Genomic DNA, 24,571 nt, shown 5'->3' on the forward strand with positions numbered 1-24,571 from the left:
CTCCGGGAGTTTTTTTTTGTCTTTTTCTGTCGCGAGTAGCTCTCGCTCAAATAAGGTTGGAGGCCACTGATATAGAGGGTGGAGTTTCAGTGCCTCTTGTTTGAGGTGATGGCAGGGCAGGTTCAGGAGTTTTTGATGTCGCTCCAGCCTTCGGCAGGCAGTGACAGAATGGTGAAAGTGTCCTGCAATTTTGCGGCCAACGCAAGCATCTCCTGCATGCTCCTGTCACTTTTAAGGAAATGCTGCACCACCACATTTATTGTGTGGGCAAAATATTGACACATGTTGAAAAATGCCCATATGTAATGCCCGCACAATGTTACTGGCATTGTCTGATACCACAAATCCCCAGGAGAGTCTAAGTGGGGTAAGCGGATTTCCCTCCATTTCTCTAAGAGGTTGTCGGCATTACTCTGAGTCTCTCACTGTGTCTCTTACTGAAACCGGTGATACACAGCGTAGCCTGCCTTGGAACAAGCTAGTGTTTCGCAGATGATGCTGCTGCTGCAGAAGGCTATGCATCTACCCAATGGGCTGTCACAGTCATATAGTCCTTGGTTTGCCCTGAACCACTTGTCCACATGTCTGTGTTTCAGTGTACAGTGGTTATAACCGCATTCTTCAGGGCACCAAGGACACTTTTTTGGACATCCCTGTACATCCTTGGTATCCCCTGCCTAGTGAAGGTGACACAATACCTCCATCAATCATCTAAATCCCACTCCACTGATGGTAGACACTGGATGCACATCTAACACCAACATAGCTGTCAAGGCTGCAGTAATCCACTTTTCCATAGGATGACCACTGTCATACTTTGTCCTCATTGCAAATGACTGGATGGTCCATTGCTTAGTGAAAGACATAGTTGTGTTCCGACTTCCCCTCTGGAATGATGAAACAGCAGCAGTGGCAAAAGTAGGCATAGTGCTGCAGGACTACCTCCGATCCGGATGAAGGAGGAAATTGATGAGGAGTGACTTGCTGGTGTGGTTTTCAGGCACTTGGATACAACAGGATCAAGGGATTTAGGTGTCCCTGGACTGCTACCAGTCCTAGCCACAGTTTATAAACTAAACAGTGACTTATGAACGAATTTCAGGCGACACATAAGCGAGGATTCCCCTAGGTGGTTAATGGCCTTACCCCTGCTTATTGCAGCATTACATAAGCTACATATGGTGAGACAATTGTTGTCTGGATCTGGATAAAAATTATTCCAGACCAAAGAGGCACATTTTTTGGTCTTCTGCCCAGGCATGGCGATGGCCTTTTGCATCCCATGGACAACAACTGTCTCACCCGATACCTCATTAAAGCAAACCACATCACCAGCAGCAGCATCCTCCTCATCAACTTCCTCCTCAGCACCAGCTACATTAATATCCTCCTCCTGGTGTACAACATTGACACCTTCAATCACAAATTCAGGAACTGGACTGTAGATGATCCTTCCAGTTTATGCAGAGGGTATGCTGCAAATGTTGGAAGGAGTCACCTCTTCCCGTACAGTGATGGGAAGGTCAGGCATCGCAACCACCAACACCCTTGGACTCTCTTGATACCATGTCTTTAGAAGGCACAGTAGTTTGCTGTGTTTTGATGACACCTTAACTCTCTGAAATTTTCTAGTGCGAGGAGGAGGAGGGCTTAGATTGTTGTGTGAAGCTGAACCACTAGTTTATTTATAAGCGCCTGAAAAAAATTAGATTCAAAATAACTCTTTATTTTGGGGTTATTTATATGCGGCACAAGAGGAGGGTACCACACACACACACACACACACACACACACACGCGTGCGCAGCAAAGCCTGAAAAAAATAGATGGATTAAAAGAACCCTTTTATTTTGGGGTTATTTATTATATGCGGGTGGCACAGGAGAGTGTACTACACACACACACAAGTCAAAGCCTGAAAAAAATTGACAGATTAAAATAACCCTGCCACTGGACTTATACGGCATTACTGGACTTAACAGCATTACTGGACTAAATGGCAGTACCACTGGACTTAACTGCAGTACCATTGGACTAGCAGTACCACTAGACTTAACAGCAGTACCACTGGACTTAATGGCAGCACTAGACAGCACAGCACCACTACATTGGACATATGCAGCAGCACAGAACACTGGTAACAGACAGCACAATATCGCACGACTGGACTGCACTGGACTGCACAGTACATCACAGGACACCACCACTGTGACCAAGTCGCCCCCCACACCAGTTTCCCAGAGAGACGCACAGTGACACACAGAGCCGGCCCTAGCCTAAATTATGCCCTAGGCAAGATTTTGTCTGGTGCCCCCTAGCACCGCCACTAGTTCCACCTCTGACCCTGCTCCCCTTTCCCAGCACCAACAACTCTCATCATAGCAGTCATCATTTTGGTGCTCCTACCCGCAATATTTTAAATAAAAACAGTGCACACATTCAGTGCGCAGCCCAAACAGGGGTGTGTTCTTGCTGGGAAGGGACATGGCCACACAATAGTACCCCCAATTCAAATTATGCCACACAGTAGTGCAACTTTATTCAAATTATATCAAGCGATGGTGTCCCTTATTCACATTACATCACACAGTAGTACCACTTTACCTTATATACATTACTCCTCACATTATTCACATTAAACCCTTAGAAAAAAATCCTGTGAAAATATTGTATTTTAAGCATCTCCATGGCCACACTGCAACCCAGCACAAAGCAATGTGTGTTGGGCAGAGGAGAAGAGCTGCAGCTGCTGCTGTCATTTAAGGGGAGGGGGCCCGGGGCCCACACTGGGCCCTTCCATCAGACTTTGGCCTGGGTAATTTGTACCCCCTACCCCTTTCTCTCGGCACCCCTGATAATACCAAACAGTAATGCTCCTTACACATGACACACATTATTAATGTCCTTATAACCGTAATGCCCCCTTACACATTATGCCAACCTTTATTAATGCCCTTCATACACATAATGACACACATAATGCCCCTTACACATATGTTGCACATTATTAATGCCCTTATACACATGACACACATAATGCCCCTTACACATATGTCGCACATTATTAATGCATTTATACATGACACACATAATACCCCTTACACATATGCCGAACACTATTGCATAACCAACCCACCCGCAGACAGCACTCGCACAGCCGCTAACACTGTGACCTCTGCCTCTGCTTGGATACAGATGTTTCCTCATACATCTTGACTCAATAGACCATGCAGTTCCCGGCCAGTTCTGCTAACGTTGGGTGCCTTTTTTTCTGAAAATTCATCTTATTTGCATTGTTATGACTAGCACAAACAAGGAGCTTCCGATTATTAAAATGATATGCGGCATGCCTATATTCTGTGTACGACTGCGGCTGTACCTGCATACGGAATGCTATGTTACAGTGATTTCCATGAATACACTATTTCATATGCAGATACAGCCTCACTCACACACAGAATATAGGCATGCTGCATATCATTTTAATCAGCAGAAGCTGCTGGTGCCCCTAGGCATTCCTAATGCCCTAGGCAATTGCCTAGTTTGCCTATGCCTAAGGCCGGCTCTGGTGACACAACCTCCCTCAACCCTCTCCAATGCCAGAGTGAAGATGGCGGTGGTTGCGGGGGGGACTATAGACTATAAAATTCGAATCTCGGGAGAATCCGATGCCGGGATGATGAAAGAAAAGGCTTTCCCAGCAAAAGCGCAGTAAAGGGAGAAGTCGGTGTAGTTTTGCATAGCAGTGCTAAGAGCTCTTCTTAAGCATAAGCATATTGTTCTTACTGTGCAAAGCAGAATACAACTTTTTCACTTCATAAAATACTTGAATTATCTACAAGCTCGGAGCTGGTGTGCTGTGGTTCTAGTTGCATTTCACACCATGCCCTTCATCTTGCTTCTTGAGGAGAAGGATATTTCCAGGGTTAGTCTTATCAATGCAAAAAGGATAAACATTCACATAAACACTTTTGTTAAAATAACTAAAGATTGTACTATGCCCGCCTCACTCACATAATTGCCTTAAGTCATAAAGAGGCTAATGTGAGTGTTATTGTTTTAGAAAAATAGAAAGGTTTATTGAAAGGGATTGTATTAGGGTGGTAGAAGATGGACTTTGATGTATATATTAGAATTTTTCACAGAGCCTTTGCAGAGATTGAACTTCTTTAAAACCTATCTGTACTTCTTGGTTTATTAGACATCTTTAAAGAGTACATCAAAGATTAAGAGGTTAAACCTGTACTGTTAGAACCCAGTACACTCCTGCACTCTCCGTCTCCCCTGTGCGTACATGTAAGATTCAGGGAGGCCTGTCCTCCAATCTGATGTGCTGCTGCATCATATAACTGCTGGCATCTTGTACATCCTTAGTACAGAAGAAGAGTGTGCAACTATGAGGAAAAGTGACTTGTTGAGAGACAGATGTATCTTGCTTAGCTTCATAAAGCCCAGTGATTACATGATTTAAGTTGTTCAAGCATTCTGCACTACTATATGCAAGCAGCATACCCTCTCTGGCTAGTAAGCCATACAGGACCCCACAAGGCTGAAGCTTTGATCCATGACAACCAGAGTGTATACAACAGTGAGTTTGACTGTACATGTTAAACCTCCATAACCAAACACTACTGGTTAAAAACTGGGCTGTTCATAGCTTGAGTCCCTTCATAACTCACTTGAGTACACATCATTCCCGACAGAAGTGCAATGGAGGACAATCCAGGTGCAGTTGTGCAAAACCAAAGTATTTTGTGGTGATCATCATGTGTGCTTCGATATTAACCTCCACTGTTTTACTCCAGTCTTTCTCTCAGATATGTGTGTGTGTGTGTGTGTGTGTATGTGTGTGTGTGTGTGTGTGTGTGTGTGTGTGTGTACATGTGTTTGTCTCTATTTTATTGTATATGTGTAGTTTGTGTCTTTATTTTTGGTTGTTTGTTTTTTTAGATATTCTCATCATTATCTATTTGTATGGCTCTAAAAATTCTGCACTTATTTCCACGTTTTATATTCTGATTATAAATAAACACTAAATGTATAGTTTTTTTTAAATTGTGTGTATAATTAGCAATTTAATTGACCTTATTATAATGAAGTTCATTTATGTCACTAAATTGTTTTCCTGAATCATTTTCATCTCTTGCTGAATATAATAATCATAAAAAATTATTATAACCTTACGGCAGACAGAAATTACATTACAATATAAAGCGTAATACAGTAATACAGCCATGCTTTCAACATATTTTTGGATTAAAATTAAATTGATAGAGATGTCTTTGTCAATTTAGCATTTTCTGCAACTACAATTAGCATTAAATTGTCCCATTAATATTGTCCATCATAAAATACGCTGCAGTAAAAACACATATGATCAGGATTGGAAGTGGTTTAGGAATACCTTCTGGTATGATTAACATGTATATGAGCATAACTCCTCCCCTATTTCCCTTAATGGTAATTAGCTTGTGGATGGTCTGTCACATTTTTTTTTTACACAAGACAGGATGTACCACCCTTGCACAGCTCATCCTGCAAATTACCACCCCAATGCTAATCACATAAAGTATGTGCTGCTACATATGCCATAGTATAGTAAAGGGCAGCTCACCCGATCAGGACAGTAGAGAGCCTTTCTGTGCCCAGGTGCTTATCAGGGGGCATGGCCTAATCACCAGAAGCGTGGCCAAGCAAATACAGAAAAAATTGTACTTTAAACACCTGCCTGGACACACTGTGGCCCAGCACACAGCAGCATGTGCTGGGTTCAGGAGAGCTGCTTTACCTTACTGGGCTCCCCATCAGACCTCTGACTGGGTAATTAGAACCTCTTCCCTCCTCTCCCAGCACCACTGCTCCCAATAAGAGCTGATCTTTGCGATGACCACCAGACTATGGACTTGCATGTTTGTGACCCCGGAATCCATCGCAGATTAAGACGGTGGGGGATGCCAGGAGAGGTCTAATTAGATCCCTCTGACAGCACAGATGCAGAAAGAAGCCCATAGGCTTCTATAACACAGCAATAGCTGGTGTTACCCATGGCACCAAAGCCTGCATTGATGGGCTTAGTACATATGGGAAGAGGTAAAACATAAGCATACGTTTTAGCATTATAATCAGTCACATATCTATAAATGGTGCTAGTTAGCAGTGCACGTGGGCTTCTAAGTCAAAGAGGGCCCACAGCACTCACCCTGCACTCACCCTGCACCCATTACCTTGTCTTTCAACAACTTATTAAGTGGGCGCTGAATAGGGGCTTTCGTGGTACGTTAGTGTACACACATAAAAAACAGTCTGTCTGGCAGGCTGTAACCAAACTAATTTATAATCTGAAAAAAACTGTGCTGGTATCAGTGTAGTTATTTCAGATTGTAAATCTACTTACCTTGGGCCTACCAGTAAACATTCACAGCACATGTACTGAAGTGAGGGGAGCCCTGGCAAAGAAAGATCATGGCTTCCTCCTCTGATAAAATGCCGCTTATACTAACAAAAAAAAGATATGCCTCCTAGATGGCATATATATACTTAGGGGGAAATTTACTAAAGGAAATTTGTAAAAAAATAGGTGTATTTGTATCAGGAAATACACTTATTTTTGACATTTACTATCCCGAAAATACGGCAATTCGTATTCGTATTGATAGCAAATATGCCGTATTTTCGGGATAGTAAATGTCAAAAATAAGTGTATTTCTGGATACAAATACACCTATTTTTTACAAATTTCCTTTAGTAAATTCCCCCCTTACTGGCAGGTGCATATGAACTTAATTTTAATGAAAAAGCCTACCTGAGAGCACCCTGTGGCATCCCATTATGACAAATGAGGCAACATTAGAGCACCCTGTGGTACCCTAATCCTACTGAATGAGAGCATGCTGTCACACCCTTATCCTGCTGAGCAAGGAGTACATGAGAGCACCCGGTTGCATCCTGTTACAACTGAACTAGGCCTACATGAGAGCACCCTGTCATATTCTAATCCTGCTGAACGTCTTCTCCATATATAACCCCTAACCCTACTGACTGAGTCATAGAGGGGGCTGTGAGAGGAAGGGGGGCAGTGGGGAAGGGGGGTACTGGAGCATACAGAAGGCTTGCTCATCCTACCTTCCAGGTGGGAGACTCGATTTTTTCCTTTAAAAATATAACAATAATTGTCACTATTCTTTTACTTTATAGGTGGAATATACAGTAGATAATACATTTACCAATCATTTAAAAATCATTTAGTTTACATATGAAGAAGTACTGTAACTCTTGTCCACTAAAACACTGGCATACAAATTTATCATTCGATGGTAGATGTATAGTATAAAGCCTCATAGCTCAATACAGGGTTTAATAACAAAATGACACTCCTCTCACATTCAGCAACAAAACAGCAAATAAGCATGAGAGGAACCTTGATGTTGCTTGTAGACAACTCTGATTTACAGGCTTTCTTCCCGGAATAAATCAACAGGAAGGAGCTGAACATTACAGCCTTTAGGAAATCCACAGGAAAAGAGATGGCTGGGTGACAGGAGATTGCAGGTAAAATCAATAAACTCCATGCTATGTACTTTCTCCAGTTTTATTCTTATTTACGAAACTTAAAATCACTTTCAGAATACCAGGCCTCTTTTTTTTAAGTTGGTACAATTAGTACATACATTTAAATATGCCATGCTTAAAGTATATGTGTGTTTCAGGATTGCACCACACCCCAATCATTTCATGGGATCTCTGTACTTAGGTACCTGCACTCGTGCTTTTCTCGATATGACCAAACCAATTTTCTCAATAAGAATTGTCTTCAGATAATTAAACATCATGGATCCCTCCCAGCATGCCCCACAGTCCCTCCCAGCATGGCCCACGGCATGCGCAGAGGGACTCCCGGGTCTCAGGCACAGAAGTCCAGGGACGGCGCCGCATTGCAAAAGACAACGCTTATAGCAAGAGCTGTCCTTTGCTCATATGTGATTAGTAACAATGCGGTAGCCGGCAGAGAGGGCCGGCAATTGTTCGATCATCCCGCCCTCTGACTGATACATTAGTGTACTATAAGGCCGGTTTCACACACTCCGGCTCCTGCCGGACGGCTAAAACCCGTACTGCCAGGGAGCCGTGCAGCATACACTAGTTTATCATAGAGGAGATGGCCACTGCCCGGCAGCCGTCCCTTCCAGTGGTGGGATCCGGCTGCAGCCGTGCGGCCGGGCCGTGGCCGTCCCGTGTGAATGGACACAATAGTGTCCATTCACAACTAATGTGTGCGGCACGGCTCCCTGGCCGTGCGGGATTTCACCGTCCGGCAGGAGCCGGAGTGTGTGAAACCGGCCTAAGTGTATAAGAATATAAATAAGGTGATTGGATGAAAATTATAATGTATTAAACAAAAACCATACTGTATAAAACATCACATAAAGCAGACTTACAAAATATTAAGGTATTCAATAAAAAGACAGACTTGACTATAAATGAATATAAAGAGGGAACTCACCTTTATGACATCTTCATCTGCTGATTTGCACTCAGTGGAGTCAGACACATCTATCACAGAACCATCCTCCTGAACAGCCACCACCTTCACTGGGATAGCAACTGCCCTTCCTGTCAGGATAGCTGTATTTAGAAGTTCAGTGTCCTGTACATTGTGGAAATAAATAAGGCAACGTGTTAGGGTCATTACACTATTGATGTTCATATTTAGAATAATGCAACAGACTAGTGACACAAGGCCAAAGTCTTGTGACACCAGAATACTCCATTGCTCCTTTGCCACAGGCTGTGCAAAATGTGGCAACTGAGGAGTTGCATAGAGTTGTAATGGGTGCTGTGGAGATAAGGGGTATTCTGTGCTCATAATAACTTCTGTTGAGTTGTGACTGAGGAAATCATGGTGTGCACAATTTGCCTAAGCTCCTGAGCTTTTTAAAGTTTAAATTATTGGCTCAGTTAACTGCCATTTTGTTTTGCTCATGTTCATTGGTTGTACGTGCCATTGGCACATCCTAACCGGCAAGGCCAGTTAACTAATATACCAAAATGACAAATTCCCTATATATGATATTTAAAATGTAAATACAAGATAGAGACACCCTCCACCGCTGTAGAGTAATAACAAAGCAGCATACAAACATACAAATAAACTGTACATATGTAACTCTACTATAATCATCTATATATATATATATATATATATATATATATATATATATATATATATATATATATATATATATATATATAGTACAGTGTAGATTGGCGGCACTCGTATCTTCAGTAAACAGACTGACTCAAAGAGCTCAGAAGTACAAGATGACGTTTCGGTTTATTAACCTTCCTCATCTGAGGAAGGTTAATAAACCGAAACGTCATCTTGTACTTCTGAGCTCTTTGAGTCAGTCTGTTTACTGAAGATACGAGTGCCGCCAATCTACACTGTACTACATTTGCTTTTTTTTTTTGTCTAGTGTCCCTAAAGATTGTAAGCAGCAGGGCCCTCCTATCTCTAAGTCTGTCTGTTGTTACCCAGTTTGTTTTATCACTGTTTACTATATAAGAAACTGTAAATAATAATAATATTAATAATAATAATAGTGTTCATGTGGCTCCGAAACAATGCCATCTGTTGGCAGCGAGTGAAACTACATCTACTAGCTTTGGAAGCATTTGCATCTAATAACTCGGTCAAATTTACCTTTAAATACAATCAAAGCTCAATTGAGTTTTTGGACGTCATGATCAGTTTAAGGGAAGGAGAGATCAGTACCTCTGTTTATAGTAAAGAAACCGCAGAGTTGCCACCCCAGAGGTCTTAAATATGGATTGCCATATTCTCAGATGTTACGCATCAAAAGGATCAACAGTGACCCTATAGTGGCCTCAGAACAAATTGATGTGCTTATAACTAAATTCCTTGAACGATGGATAAGGATCTGGACTTACAAGATACCGATCTAATGTCCTGTTATTCTAGGGCAAAAAATCTGCGCAACCTACTGGTTAGAACCGACATCACTGGGAGAGGAAAACCACCCTCTAAAAAATTTTTGACCATCAAAAAACCAGGCTGTTTCCAGGTGTGGATGTACCACATGTAAATTCCTGGTACAGGGAGATACATTTACCATCCGCATAATGGTAATAAGATTTCCATTAAGCATCACCTGACCTGTGAGAGCTCATATGTCATTTATCAAATTATCTGCCCCTGCAGTTTGACATATATTGGGAAAACCCAAAGAAAATTCAAGGAACGGATGGCGGGTCACCAGTCCTCCATTAAGCATGCCATTGAATGTGGCAGGAGTGATCAACCGGTGGCCCGTCATTTCCTTGAAGCTAAACATAGCTTATCCAGTCTTAAGTACCGCATGATAGATTGGATTCCACCTCTGAGTCGAGGGGGGGATCGAGGAGCTTTGCTCCTCAGAAGGGAAGCTAGGTGGATTCACCAGCTACAATGTATCCATCCCAAAGGTCTGAATGAGACACTGCCGATATCATGTCTAGTTAATCGCTGAAGTTAATTTACATCATTCTCCAGACATGTTGATTTCTGTGCCCATTAATGCCTGTTATCTTCTCTCGGTACATTATGTTTATGTACACTTTTTATCTTTCAGATGTATTTTTATGTCACTACGGGTTACTATGGTGATGGGATGCGGCAGCGCGTCATTGCGGCGCACCCATGTGACGTAGGTACGTCCGTGGGTGTCACTCTGTGATGACGCCTGACGTTCAGAGTCCGGAAGCAGACTGCCTACCCGGCTGGGCGGCAACACTTCCTGGTGTGGGGATATAAGGTGAGCAGTGTTTTATCTTGTTGTATTATCCTCCTGATGAAAATCGATTAAATCGATTGAAACGTTGAGCAGTCACGCTGTGTCCGCATCGTTTATTTGGAAGTGCTGGGAGTGCCGCCGCTGCAACATCCTTACTGTTTATTCCCACGGGACTTGGCGGGCACCGGGCCATCAGTGAACCATTTGTCTATATATATATATATATATATATATATATATATATATATATATATATATATATATATATATATATATATATGTCTAGTGTCCCTAAAGATTGTAAGCAGCAGGGCCCTCCTATCTCTAAGTCTGTCTGTTGTTACCCAGTTTGTTTTATCACTGTTTACTATATAAGAAACTGTAAATAATAATAATAATAATAATAATAATAGTGTTCATGTGGCTCCGAAACAATGCCATCTGTTGGCAGCGAATGAAACTACATCTACTAGCTTTGGAAGCATTTGTTATATTATAGGGCATTACGGATGGTGTAATGGTTAGCATTACTGCCTCACAGCACTGAGGTCATGAGTTTGATTCCCAACATGCCTCTAACTGTGCAGAGTTTAAATTCTCCCCGTACTTGCGTGGGTTTCCTCCAGGTACTCTGGTTTCTTCCCACAATCCAAAAATATATTTGTAGGTTATTTGGCTCCTAACAATATAATATAGAATGTAAGCTCCACTGGGGCAGGGACTGATGTTCAAAAATATACTCTGTAAAACGCTGTGGAACTTGTGTGCGCTATATAAGAAACTGTTAAAAAAATAATAATAATAATTATATATAAATATAGTAAACCATGAAATGTACATTTTGCTAAATAATTTTCTTATTATGTATTCTTCGTGTATTGTGCACTGTATCTAATTTTGCCTAGATTTTATACACAGCAAATATTGGTTAGCATGTGAAGATAATAAATAATATATGAGTGCTGGCCAGGGCCTAAATACTGAAACCGCTAAAGAAAATTGCTTCTTAGCCAAGTACAAAGGCCTTGGCAGATTGCAGACATATTTACTAACATTATATAAAGCCAGTGCCTCCAGGGGCTAAATGTGCAAACACTGAAGGCACCAACTGATTGCTAGAGAATGATTTTAAAATGCTTCAACAACTATACTGCAGACTTGTACTGACCATCAGATTATACATATCTGCTCCCTTGATGAATTTACACTAGTTTTACGCTAATGATCCCATTAGTATTGCCTCCATTTAGACCTCTGCACAGCAGCGGTTTGATTAATTGCTTTAAATGAGTTGCTCTCTCTGCCCTGTTCGCTGAAAGTAGCTATGGTTTATGGCCCCTTAATGACACTGTATACAAGTTCAAAATCCAACGCTTGTTGCAGATGGCTTCTGTGCTTGTACTTCCTACGGATTTAATATAATTATTAAATGTCTGATGATTACATTACTGACTTTACTGTTATACATACTGTATCCTTTAAAATTAAAATAATTCTACTGTAGTATAAATGTAATGGATTTAAAGAAAAACTAATGATGGCTTATATGAAACGACATAATTTTGCTGGGCTGGCTTAAAGAACAAATGTAAAGAACGACTCTATGGAGCTTTAGAGCTTACATTTTCTTTAGAACTTACAGCCAGCCGCCCATCTGGAGAATTTTCATATATAGCAAGCTGGTCACTGAGTTTACGTTACCAATATTAAAGTGATTAAAGCCCAATGAGATTGCTGGATGTGAACAACTCTTCTAACAATATCATTTTTTATCCTAAAATCAGCTATGAGGTGGGACATGGTATCACCAGGCCCCAAACAATATTTGAGGGAAGGGTCTGGTGATGTGCAATTTCCTCCCAGGTTGTGGTGGAGTGCAGGGATAGCAGGTTGTGGTGGAGTGCAGGAATGCCAGGTTCTGGTGGAATGTAGTGATGGCAGGTTGTGGTGGAGTGCAGGAATGCAGGTTTTGGTGGAATGTAGTGATAGCAGGTTGTGGTGGAGTGCAGAGATGGCATTTTGTGATGAAGTGCATGGATGGTAGGTTGTGGAGGAGTGCATGGATGGCAGGTTGGGGTGGAGTGGATGGATAGCAGGTTGTGGTGGAGTGCAGGAATGCCAGGTTCTGGTGGAATGTAGTGATAGCAGGTTGTGGTGGAGTGCAGGGATGGCATTTTGTGATGAAGTGCAGGGATGGTAGGTTGTGGAGGAGTGCATGGATGGCAGGTTGGGGTGGAGTGGATGGATAGCAGGTTGTGGTGGAGTGCATGAAAGCAAGGTTGTGGTGGAGTGCAGGAATGCCACGTTCTGGTGGAATGTAGTGATAGCAGGTTGTGGTGGAGTGCAGGGATGGCAAGTTGTGATGAAGTGCAGGGATGGCAGGTTGTGGAGGAATGTAGTGATAGCAGGTTGTGGTGGAGTAAAGGAAAGCCAGGTTGGGGTGGCGCGCAGGGATAGCAGGTTGTGGTGGAGTGCAGGAATGCCAGGTTCTGGTGGAATGTAGTGGTAGCAGGTTGTGGTGGAGTGCAGGGATGGCATTTTGTGATGAAGTGCAGGGATGGCAGGTTGTGGAGGAGTGCAGGGATGGCAGGTTGTGGAGGAGTGCATGGATGGCAGTTGTGGTGGAGTGGATGGATAGCAGGTTGTGGTAGAGTGCAAGGATAGCAGGTTGTAGTGGAGTGCAGGATCCTATGTGGGGTCCTATGCGCATCAGATTGGAGCCAGTGGTCGCAAGGCCTGTACTATACATTTATCGGATCCCACAGGCCTTGCTGGGATCACTTATGATACACCATATGGGACCACATACGATACGATCCTGCGGCCAGGGAATCTGCTGGACGGTTCAACGTAATCTTATGCGGCTTCTACCTCTGAAAAGTCACATTAGTGTATGGGGGCCTTTATTACTGCCTTTCAAATTACGCCATTTCCAGTGACCAAATATTTAACAGACACAGTTGAAAACAGCCCATAAGGATTTCACGCTAACAACCTCTTCCAGCTAAATACATCACTTTTTGATAAAAAAGGATCTGGGATTTCAAAACTTGACACAAAAAAATGAAGAACAAGCAATGTCCTAGCAGCTAGTAATATTCCACTGAATAATGCATGTTAATCCAATGTTCATGCAGATATGAGGCCATGTAAAGCACTGGGATCATGTGGTGCTTGGTTTAAAACCTCCCTCCACTCTCAGTTTGATCGCGCAGAGAGAACATTGCTGAGACACACATTTACAATGCAAGAAACTAACATATAGCGGCAGACAAGCTATTTATACTTAGCATAAAAGTATCGCTGACACTTTAATTGCAAGGAACAGCATTCCTACAAAATGTGCTACTTGTAGGTGTATATTATCATGGTAATGTACATACAGTATGTGTACTTTTGCCTGTTTGCAAGTATGGTTTACTTTCATTTTATATTATATTCTCTGTATATATTATATTCATCTGGAAATGATTCTATTTTTAAAAAGTTTTAGTTTAATGGAGCCTACACATGTCAGAATGCTCAGTATCGATCAGCACACAGCGCTGTATAGCAATGTGCCGCTGAGCGATCTGTTAGGGTGAGTGTTCTACGCTGAGAACACAAGCCCTGACACCTGTGATTGTACGATTATCCAGCATACTGAATTGGCGGGCGATAGTGACGCGCAGGGCTGCGCATCGCTATCGCTCCTACACACAGCGATGTAGGGCCATTTTCTGAGCAATCAAGTTATATTAACCCTTTGCGTGCCAAGTTAATGAACTGTAATGTTTGCCTTATATAGGAAATATCATTTTTTTTTACTTAACATTATTTGAATCTATATAACAAATGTGAGCAACACAGGCATTTTAACGGATATTTTGCACATCACCAGGGCCGTAACTAGGGAGGGGCTGGGGGGGTCACGCGCACCGGGCGCTGGAGGGGGGGCGCTAGTGTGCGGTCCTGGCACTCCTGGCAGCGGGCCCGGGGACGGGCAGCGGGATCCCGGGGACGGGCAGCGGGGTCCCGGGGACGGGTAGCGGGGGTCCGGGGACTGGTGGGTTACCTCCGGCTCCTAGCGCTGCCGGGTGGAGGACGGGAAGCAGATTTTGAAAAGACTCGCCGGACGCTGATTGGCTGAATTCAGCCAATCAGCGTCCGGCAAGTCTTTAAAAAGTCATCAGCTCTTCCCGCCACCAGGCACAGACAGATAGCGCTAGGAGATGGTATTTTGTTGAACTTCTCTTCCCTTGCCACTATACCCCTTTTTATGCATTTGATGCTGCTCCTTTACATTGAGCACTGCAGGAAGACACATTTCTATTTTGGCAGAAATTCATTTCAATTGTATGAATCTCATATTACCAATTACAAGGTTTGCTCACTATGATTATAAAGTATAAGGCCCAATTTACCAATGACGTTCAACGTCACCCTTCCCCTCCATCCTGTCTGGGTTCCTATTACAGGCATATGTGATACAGTTACAAACAGGGGTAATATTAGGACTATATGTTGAATACTGATAGGAAGACATAACCCCTTTAGAACGTGTTAAGGAGGTTATGTATTTTTCTGAGATAGGGTTCATAATTACATGTATTAAGGGAAGAATTATAGCCACATTGACACATATTGTGACTGTTAATGCAGGATGTTTCAAAAGCTCCTCAAGATATCTTAGACAAGGTGAGTTTATAATGCATAGCGGCCATTGAAGGTCGTTCAGAACATGTAAGAATACAGTTGCAAGAAAAGCCCACATTAGTGATTATGCCTGGGAGCAATATAAGACAAAGTGCTGTGAGAGATGGTGCAGTAACAGCATCTGTTGGGGATACAGTATAGATCTATAACAGATAAGTAACTTAAAAGGGACAATTGTATTAGTCAGTAAGCTACAATCAGAGCCAGATACAGATTTCATGGGTCCCTAGGCAAGATATCGGTCTGGGGCCATACTCCATAGCACCAACATTTTCAGTCCTAATACATGTCCCTTACTCAAACTGCTAAACCAACCATAATACCCTTACACCTAAAAACCTAACTAAATGCAAGTGAAGTAATTAGCTCCACCTGTGGATTTAAAAAAAAAAACTGTCAGTAAATAATGAGTACACCTGTGCACCTGCAGCGTGACCAGGAAAACATCTTGAGGACCTTGAGGACCGAGGTTGAGAGCCACTGTGATAGGTGACCAGAAATGTTTTTTGTACTGTATATAAAGTATATATTGTGAATAGGATCACATACACGGATGCAAATTAAGTTATTGGTCTTTATTTTGTAAAGCAGGTCACAGCATATCAGATCAATTCCACAGGCAAGCGTAGTTACCGGCAGCAGCATACAGGTAAACACAACAAGTAACAAACTCTTAAAAAAATGCTCCAGTGGTCCCTAACATATCCCACACTCTGGCCTATAGCTTGGGCAGCTAATCCACCATCAAGAGCATTTGCACTCTGCCCTGGAAACACTTCAAGAGATCACAGATACTGCTGATCACACACCCTTGCTTCTGCTGCTGCTCCAAAACCTGGCTGGGATCCTCCACATTACTCTAATTCATGTCTCTGCATCTATATACAGTATGCTGTCTCTGCATCTATACACTGTGTTCTGAAATATACTGTATGTGTTCTGCACATGCGGACAGGTGCCGGACAGTTTTCCGAGAGTCATTACCCCGACGTCAGGATCCTGACAGTCAAAACCCCTACACTCAGGGTCCCAATGGCCACCGGCTATTCTGCCTCATGGGGGTCCATGACCCACATAGAGGGAAAATAGAATAGGCGGAGAGCGTAACGAGCCACCGTGCCCGTAGCATTCTGACAGCCATCATGTAATTTGACAGTTAGGGGCTGATTGGCAGTTTTTTATCACTCTCCACTTTATCACCTCTTGAAGCTTGGTGCATTTGGCTCTTTAAGCGATGTCCAGTGCAAGTACACATCCCAGCAATACTTGCTAGAACTTACAATTCCTCAGCAGCTGGAACAGGAAGCTGTGCAATGCATATACATGCAGATAATATTAGGCTCAATGTTATTTCCCAGGGAAAGCATACAGGGCATTCATCTGGTGTACAGTAATGTGTTTTATGTACATATGCTGTAATAATATATTGTGTACAGATGGGAGTAACCTGCTCTTGTCTGTTTCCCTCTTGTGCAATAGCCCAGTGCTGCTCAGTGTACAGTCACTTTCCCTACTTGCCTACTTTGTTGCCTTTAAACTTGGTCAATGGGTAACAGCAGGGGGGATTAATATAAACATTTATATATATATATATATATATATATATATATATATATATATATATATATATATATAAAATACCACATGAAAAGCCTGGCTTGGTGTCCCTCTGTACCTTACTCTGTAGGAGCCCTGACAGGCTCCTTAAAAACCCTCCCAGGACGAGGCCGCAGCTGCTGCTGTCCTCCATGGGCCTGAGAAGCATATGATGAGCTCCACCAAGCAGAGCTCAGCACAAGCCTCACAGTCTCTGACTTCTTGTGTAAAGTCTCATGGAACTTAGTCAACTTCCAAGTAATGCACTGCAAATGTGTGCAGTCAGTGTGCCTTGGCACCCGATGCTCAGCACCATTAATCATTGTCACATTGGTAGATAGGCGAAGCTGCAGCACTACTCCACTCCCATGCACAAAACCTTTTGCACATCATACACCTGCGCAGGTATATGTAACCAATATCTCTGAATTCTATTATCATGTAGTGTTCAAGATTGGTTACTAATACCATTCAGTGAGCTGGGGGATCCAATGTCTTGCTTTACTTAACCCCTCCCTTGCATGCACCTGAATGGTATTCAGGTGCAAATTGGAACTAATTTGAGCATTTTTTTTTAAATACATGCCAACCACAGGGGGCCCCTAGATAGAGGGGGGCCCATGGGTACTGATCCCCTGTGCACCCCCTTAATCCGGCCTTGGTTGTTGGGTGTACTACCTTTCTTTAATGGGAAGCTACAGTATTTTCTATTACTCATATAATGGTAAATATACTACAATGGGAGTTTTGTTGAAGATGGGATGTTGCCCATATCGACCAATCAAATTGTACTTCTTATTTACTTAGCTCCATCTAGAAGATAATAGATACAATCTGATTGGCTGCTTTGGGCAACATTCCATCTTCAATAGAACTCCCATCTTGGTAAATTTACCCCTAAATCTGAGGTGAAATATAGAGGTTATTTAACAATGAAATGCATCTGATTGGGTATGTGCCCCATATTTATAAAAGCAATGCTTTTACTATCCTTGCCTTGCTAAAAAAACATTGACCTTTTAAATATTGGGCAAAAAATGATCAAAAGCACCGTTTACAACAACACCTACATTAACTCTTAATATCCATTCTTTAGAATGAATGCTGAATTAATGACATATGTAAACATTAATTTCATTATATTAATATCATATCTGAATTAGAAGGTCAGAACTGTTGTACCTAAATGCTTTATACCCTGGGTACTTGTTTCCTAGCAGGGCGCCCAGTACGCTGTAAGCGTACAGGGCTATTCTCCGTAGCAAAATCGCATTGCGTTGCATCTCATGGGCCATTATAGTGCCATTAAATGCCATTTTTTAATGTAATTTATTCACTGCTCTGTTGGCACTAGGGGATTGCATTGCATTGCACCTCCTGAAAAATTGCATGAGATTTTATAGGGTGCGATGCCATGCCATTAGCTATGCACTGGGGGAACACCCACCAACAAAAGATGTGGAAGGTGCACGCATATAAAAGTGACCTCCAAGTCACATATGCGTGCACGCTGGGACACTGGCATCCGGTGAGGTCAGCTGATGCCCCCCACCAGCGTCACGGCCTCATTACCATGAGAACGCCCAGGATTCTCATGGGAATGCCCATGAAACGCTGGGCATTCCCATATGATAATGAGGCTGCTCGGCACCCTTAGCCCCTATCCGCCCACCAGCGGCTATGTTGCGAAAATAACTTTTGCCGTGGGTGCATGCACCCTGCGTGTGCACATGCGCAGAAATGTGCATGTGCACTAACAAAACATCGTTCCCCATGCGAAGGCAGACTAGCTGCAAACAGACCTGAATAAGGTCCTAAATCTGTCTGATTCGTACTGCGGTAAGTGCGTGCTTCCAGCACAAGTGAATACTAAATTGCACTAACTTTCTGTATCTGAGTCTGGCAACACAAGTAGCCATTTTTTATTAATTACAACTGTAAACTAGTTAATAGTATTTCTTTGTTGTCTGTAGGAATATATTTCTTATCCAGTCTAGCGTAAATTAAAATTTAATAGAACATCAGGTTGAAGTAGAATTAGGAAGCAAATGACAGCTGTTTAATTAAAAGCTAAAGCTGATTAGATGGCAGTGCCGAGAGGAATCCTCCAGAGGATGAGTATGAAACTATTGAAGCTGAGGGCAGAGATAATAGCTTTATTTAAATATGAATAAGCTCTTTGCAGGGCCAGTGTAAATCTTTGCCACCTCATTGGTTTGGACAAACTCAAAAATACGAATGAGCAACTTGGCAGGATAGCAGATAAGGAATTGAATACCTGCTGTCTGCTTAAACTTCATCTGTGCCTTTATAAACAAGAGCCATTATTTGGATAAAATGTATCACTTGTTAATGGACCTGGCTTTGTAAAAGAAGGTCAATTGAATGTAAGAAGTTTTGTTTATTCTTGCTCAGCTTAAAAAAACAACAAAAGAACAGGAAAAAATGTCAATTAATTCCCTTTTATTCACATTCACAGCACATCTGTGCAATTGAAGGCTCGTGCCACACTGCTAATGGAAATCAGTGTATTACCAATTGGTAGTCTCCCCCTTTAGGTGAGTTTCCGAAGTCTGTAGCTATTGCTGTGTGTATTGGCAGATGATGAAAGAGGTTACATATAATGGGAAATGAGAACTGGTAGCAGGGCTCAGTGAACAAGTTTAGCAGATTGTATTAAAATAGTTGTCTGTATTTGCACCATCTAGTTGTTCCCTTTTCTTTTGTCAGCAGGGTTATACTGGCCCACAGGGGTATAGGGGAAAATCCCTGGTGGGCCCCAGTGCATGAGGGCCCACCTCCTCCACTATGGATCAGATACATCATACATATGCTACATTATACTGCACAGGACTATGGGGTATTTCCTGCAGACCTGCAATAGCTGTATTTACTAGAGATATGTATGACAGGGCCCAGCCAAGGTACTAATGGTCAGCCTAGCCAATGTGCTGGCTGGCCACACCCCCTCTAATCACACCTATGGACGGTGCAAGGCACTGAAGTGACCCAGGGGGGGGTGCCCCGCAGCTCACCCGCTCAGCAGGGGGGTGATGTGGCCGCCCCCCGCTGAGTTCGGGGGGGTGGGGTGGTGGTGATGCGGCTGCCGCCGCTCCACGGGGAGGATAGTTGCAGTCGCAGAGTTGCTCTATGGGGGTGTGGGGGGATTTCAGACCAGCCCCACCGCTCACCCACTGTTCGGCGGGGGGGATGTGGCCGGCATTTATCTGGCTCCCCGGGGGGGACCTACTCCCGAGTGCCGCCATCCAGTGGCCGGCACCCCCAGGCAAATGCCTAAAGCTGCCTAGTGGTGGCGCTGGCCCTGGTCACACCCCCAAATAATGAGTTATTAGCAATGCATTCCCCCGGTGGGCGCTTCAATCCCCAGTACGAGACTGTTTGTCAGTACATTTTTTATAGAGTAACCATTAGGATTAGGGTGAACTAGCCTTTAAAAAAAAAAACTATATTCTCAGAGGCAGTTTAATAGAGGAGGGGGCCTGTGTGCAGATAACAATTGCCCTCCTCTCCGGCGGTGCAGTAGACTTTGGTATTGTGCCGTAGTCTACAGCACATGTGCATCTCTAGTGCACATGCGCAAATTACCAGCCATTTTTCCTGTGATATTTGCAGCAGCCAGTGCCAGACTGAAGAAGAGGTGAATATAACTACAGTAAATGGGTGCATGGTGTGTGGGCCCCTTGGGCCCTGGGCCCATGTGCTCCATCCACCTTGCCTCCTTTATAGATATGCCAGTAGATATTCTACTATTATTAGCAGAAACGCTTGCAATGGTGTATATACTGTAACTGTTAAGCAACAAGTGAAATTGGAGAAGAAATGTAAGTGGATATTACTTTACATTAATAAATATAGTGTGTATCTCAGGCATTCTTTCTTTATTCATTTATGTTTTTTAAACTTATTATAGCACATAGATTCTATTTCTATTACGGCTCAAATATGTACTCCCCCGATGCAGAGAGAGGAATACTGCTTGTGCAGTGAATTGGACATTAGGAAAGCTTATTACTTTATTTTGTGAAAGAAAACCTGAAAAATGATCCCATAAACCAAGTTAGACCCCTACCAGAATTCAGACAGGTTAATATTTCATACCGAAAGATCAAATATGCTGTTAATTTTGAGCTTTGGGATAATGTAGAAAAAAAAATCAATTTCCTTTGTACACACAAAAGCCACTGGATAAATGCCACAATAACAAATAAGGTGGCTGTAAAATTGAAACATTTTGCCATAAAATACACATCTAGGCAGAAATTGAAACTCATTCAAGAAGGGGACATTGTGACAATTTACTAAGGAACAACGCAGTAACCAGCTATTGTGTTGAAATATAACTTGTATTTTTCTGCAACACAAGATTATACGCTGAGGGTACAGTTAGGTGTACTCTATCTTATTTACCATTACATAGCAATTGTAACAGAACTGCATTTATAAGAAATGTTAGTAAGGTAGACTGAATATTTGTTAAAATATACTTAGGGTAAGGGTATAGAACAGGACAGGTCAACCTGTGGCTCTCCAGATGTTGTGAAACTACAAATCCCAGCATGCCTTGCCACAGTTTGATGGGATTTGTAGTTTGACAACATCTGGAGAGCCACAGGTTGGCCAGGCCTGGTATAGAACCTTTTATCATTATCTAACACAGCTTATTAAATGAAAGTTACTGTATAAGCTGATTGGTTGCTTTAGGCAACTTTGCCACTTTATCTTTCTCATATAATTGCTGCATCTCACCTTCTGGGACAAAATGATATCCTCGGTCAGTGCCGCTCTAGTGCCCAGCGTAGTAGAGTTTGTGCATTAGAGGGCTCAGACTTTACTGCACATGCGCAGAACTCCCCAAATGCCACTAGTGACATGGGTGATTGCTGGTGCTCTGCAAAGCATTGGCGATCCATGAATAGATGCCGTGCAAATGCTCACGGGATCTCACAGTGCAAGGATGGCTGTGCATGTCCGAAAATGATAAAAACCGGGGTCCTGTCGCTAGGCCCTGCCACTCCAGCTGAAGCCACACCCCTTTTTAAGATGTGGCAGGTCCAAACTCCCTGATGGTCAAAGTTGGGAGGTATGGTACATTAAGGGTTTAAATGGGACCAAAGATCTTTTGGGGGTGCATTATTGTTTCTAGATACAGAACCCCATAATGGGAATTGATCCCTGAAAAATTGTGATATCTGTATGCATTAACTTTAATTTTTTTTATTTCTTTTTTTGTAGGTGTTCAACTATATGAAGGAATACATGCAAAATACAGTACACTAAAATGAACTGCAGCCCTGATTAAGCAATGTAGAACAGAATGATATTTTGTGTAATTGTGATTATCATAAATCATACATAATCATTGCAGCAGTCTTCAACACTGTAATAGCATTTCTGTTTCTACTCATTTACAGAATATCCCACAGGCAACATTTTTATGTGATATATAAATACATTATTTTGCTTAATTACTTTAATTGATGGCACTTCAAAAGTGCTAGCAGACACTTAACAGTAATATTTTACTGCCTCTGTATATATTAATAAACCCTTAATAACAAAAAGTTAGCTGACTTCCTATTGCTATTTGTCTCTGTGCTCTAGAAGATACATTTTGTAATCAGTTTACTAAATGGAATATACACACATGGTTTATTTAATAATTTTGCTTTATACATTAACATAGTTACAAATAGGAAAGCAGGTCATTTTATACAGATAATTGCACGCCTCTGTCCATTTCCTTAATGCAATAGAATCAAGATAAATCATATTGTTCAGCAACATTCTTTAAAATATATAAAATGTAAGTGTACTGGATTTTTATTTTTTAGAAGAACCACAAAAAGCACTACCTATGAAATTGCTTATCCCATGGAAACAAGTGTGTTCCTTGTGTACTCCTTGGAGTCCAGCCAGCAAGTGACTGTTTACAAGTCTGTTTACTTGCTTACAACTGGACTACCAAGTTGACAGCATTTCTGAGGTGGAATAAACTTTTTTTCACCCATAATATAGAAGAACTTCTACCTCAGAAAGAGGCTATTTTTTGTGAAGGCCTTATTTCTCACTAAGGGGTTTATTCTAGTTCATTCTTTCTGACAAAATCCTTCTTAGATGGACAAAACCATGTGCACTGCAGGGGGGCAGATGTAACATGTGCAGAGATAATTAGATTTGGGTGAGTTATTTTGTTTCTGTGCAGGGAAAATACTGACTGCATGATTTTACACTTCAATATAGATCTCACTTTGAAGAAAAACCCCACCCAAATCTAATTCTCTCTGCACAAGTTACATCTGCCCCACCCGCAGTGCACATGGTTTTGTCCATCTAAGAAGGATTTTGTCAGAAAGAATGGACTAGAATAACCCCCTAAGTAATCTAAGGTCACTGAACGTCACCATTGGCGAGATAATGTCTGCATCCATAACTTATGAGAGACAATAATACTTGAAGAGATAAAAAAAAACCCTGATGAAGTCCCTAACTGGAACGAAACGCATTGGGTATTGATCGAAATATTTGAAAATAAACAGAAAACTGTTCCAGAAAACTAGAAGCTACAAGCGTATAATTATTTCATATTTTAATTGATATATCTTTTATGTACATTACATACTGTACATAGGTCGCTGAAAGACACTTTTGGGTACTCTTTACCTAGAACGGCGCCCACGATGTCCATCGCGGTCATCGGGGGTAAAAAATCGCGGGCATCGCGGCCATCGCATGCACTAAAAAAACGGGTGCGACGCGATGCCCGCGATTTCCCATAGGGATCAATGTTAAAAGTATCAATGGACGCAATTTTTGTGTTCAATGCCTCAATGCCCGCGATTTTTCCATAGGAAACAATGTTAAATGGGCCACAGAGCCCTAATAGTCCCCCTGAAGTCTGAAATGGCCCCCACAATTGTTAACGCCACCCCACGATCAACGTGAACCCGAAGCGTGGCGAGCGGGCGGCGGTACGCGTCCTCCGACCTTTTCATACCCCCACTATCCACGTCGGCGTGGAGTTGAGAATAGAATAGTGTGGCGAGCGCAGCGAGCCACCGTGCCCGAAGCGTGGCGAGCGCAGCGTGCCCCGCGAGGGGACGCGGATACCTGTGAAGCCCGCAAAGGGACGCGTTTACCTGTAAAGGTATCCGCGTCCCCTCGCCACGCTTCGGGCTCGGTGGCTCGCTGCGCTCGCCACACTATTCTATTCTCAACTCCTCGCCACACTTCGGGTTCGCGTTGAACAAGAATATATATATATACAGGTAGATTGTTTTAATTTTAGGGGGTTTCCTGCAGAATAAAAGATGCGCAGTTGTGTGCCAATCAATGATGACCAATTTTTGAACAACTGCTGGTCATACTGAATTATCCCCTAGATCCACTACTGATGTAGCTAGATCTGTACTGTATAACTTATTTGAAGTAAGCTATTGTCGTGCAGGATAAGTTGTGTCCTATTGTTGTGAA

General features: G+C 42.4%; 1 protein-coding gene across 1 annotated transcript in view; it reads right to left on the reverse strand.

The window, feature by feature from the left end:
• The window catches only part of TMEM132B (transmembrane protein 132B), a 486,016-nt gene that overhangs the window by 90,211 nt on the left and 371,234 nt on the right, over positions 1-24,571 (reverse strand). The window contains exon 5 of the mRNA XM_083150609.1: positions 8,500-8,643. Coding sequence (XP_083006735.1) covers positions 8,500-8,643 — 144 coding nt within the window. The remainder of the gene's footprint in view (positions 1-8,499; positions 8,644-24,571) is intronic.

Source organism: Crinia signifera, chromosome 1 (genome assembly GCF_055691185.1).
Source record: "Crinia signifera chromosome 1, ASM5569118v1, whole genome shotgun sequence".
Classification (NCBI taxonomy): Eukaryota; Metazoa; Chordata; class Amphibia; order Anura; family Myobatrachidae; genus Crinia; species Crinia signifera.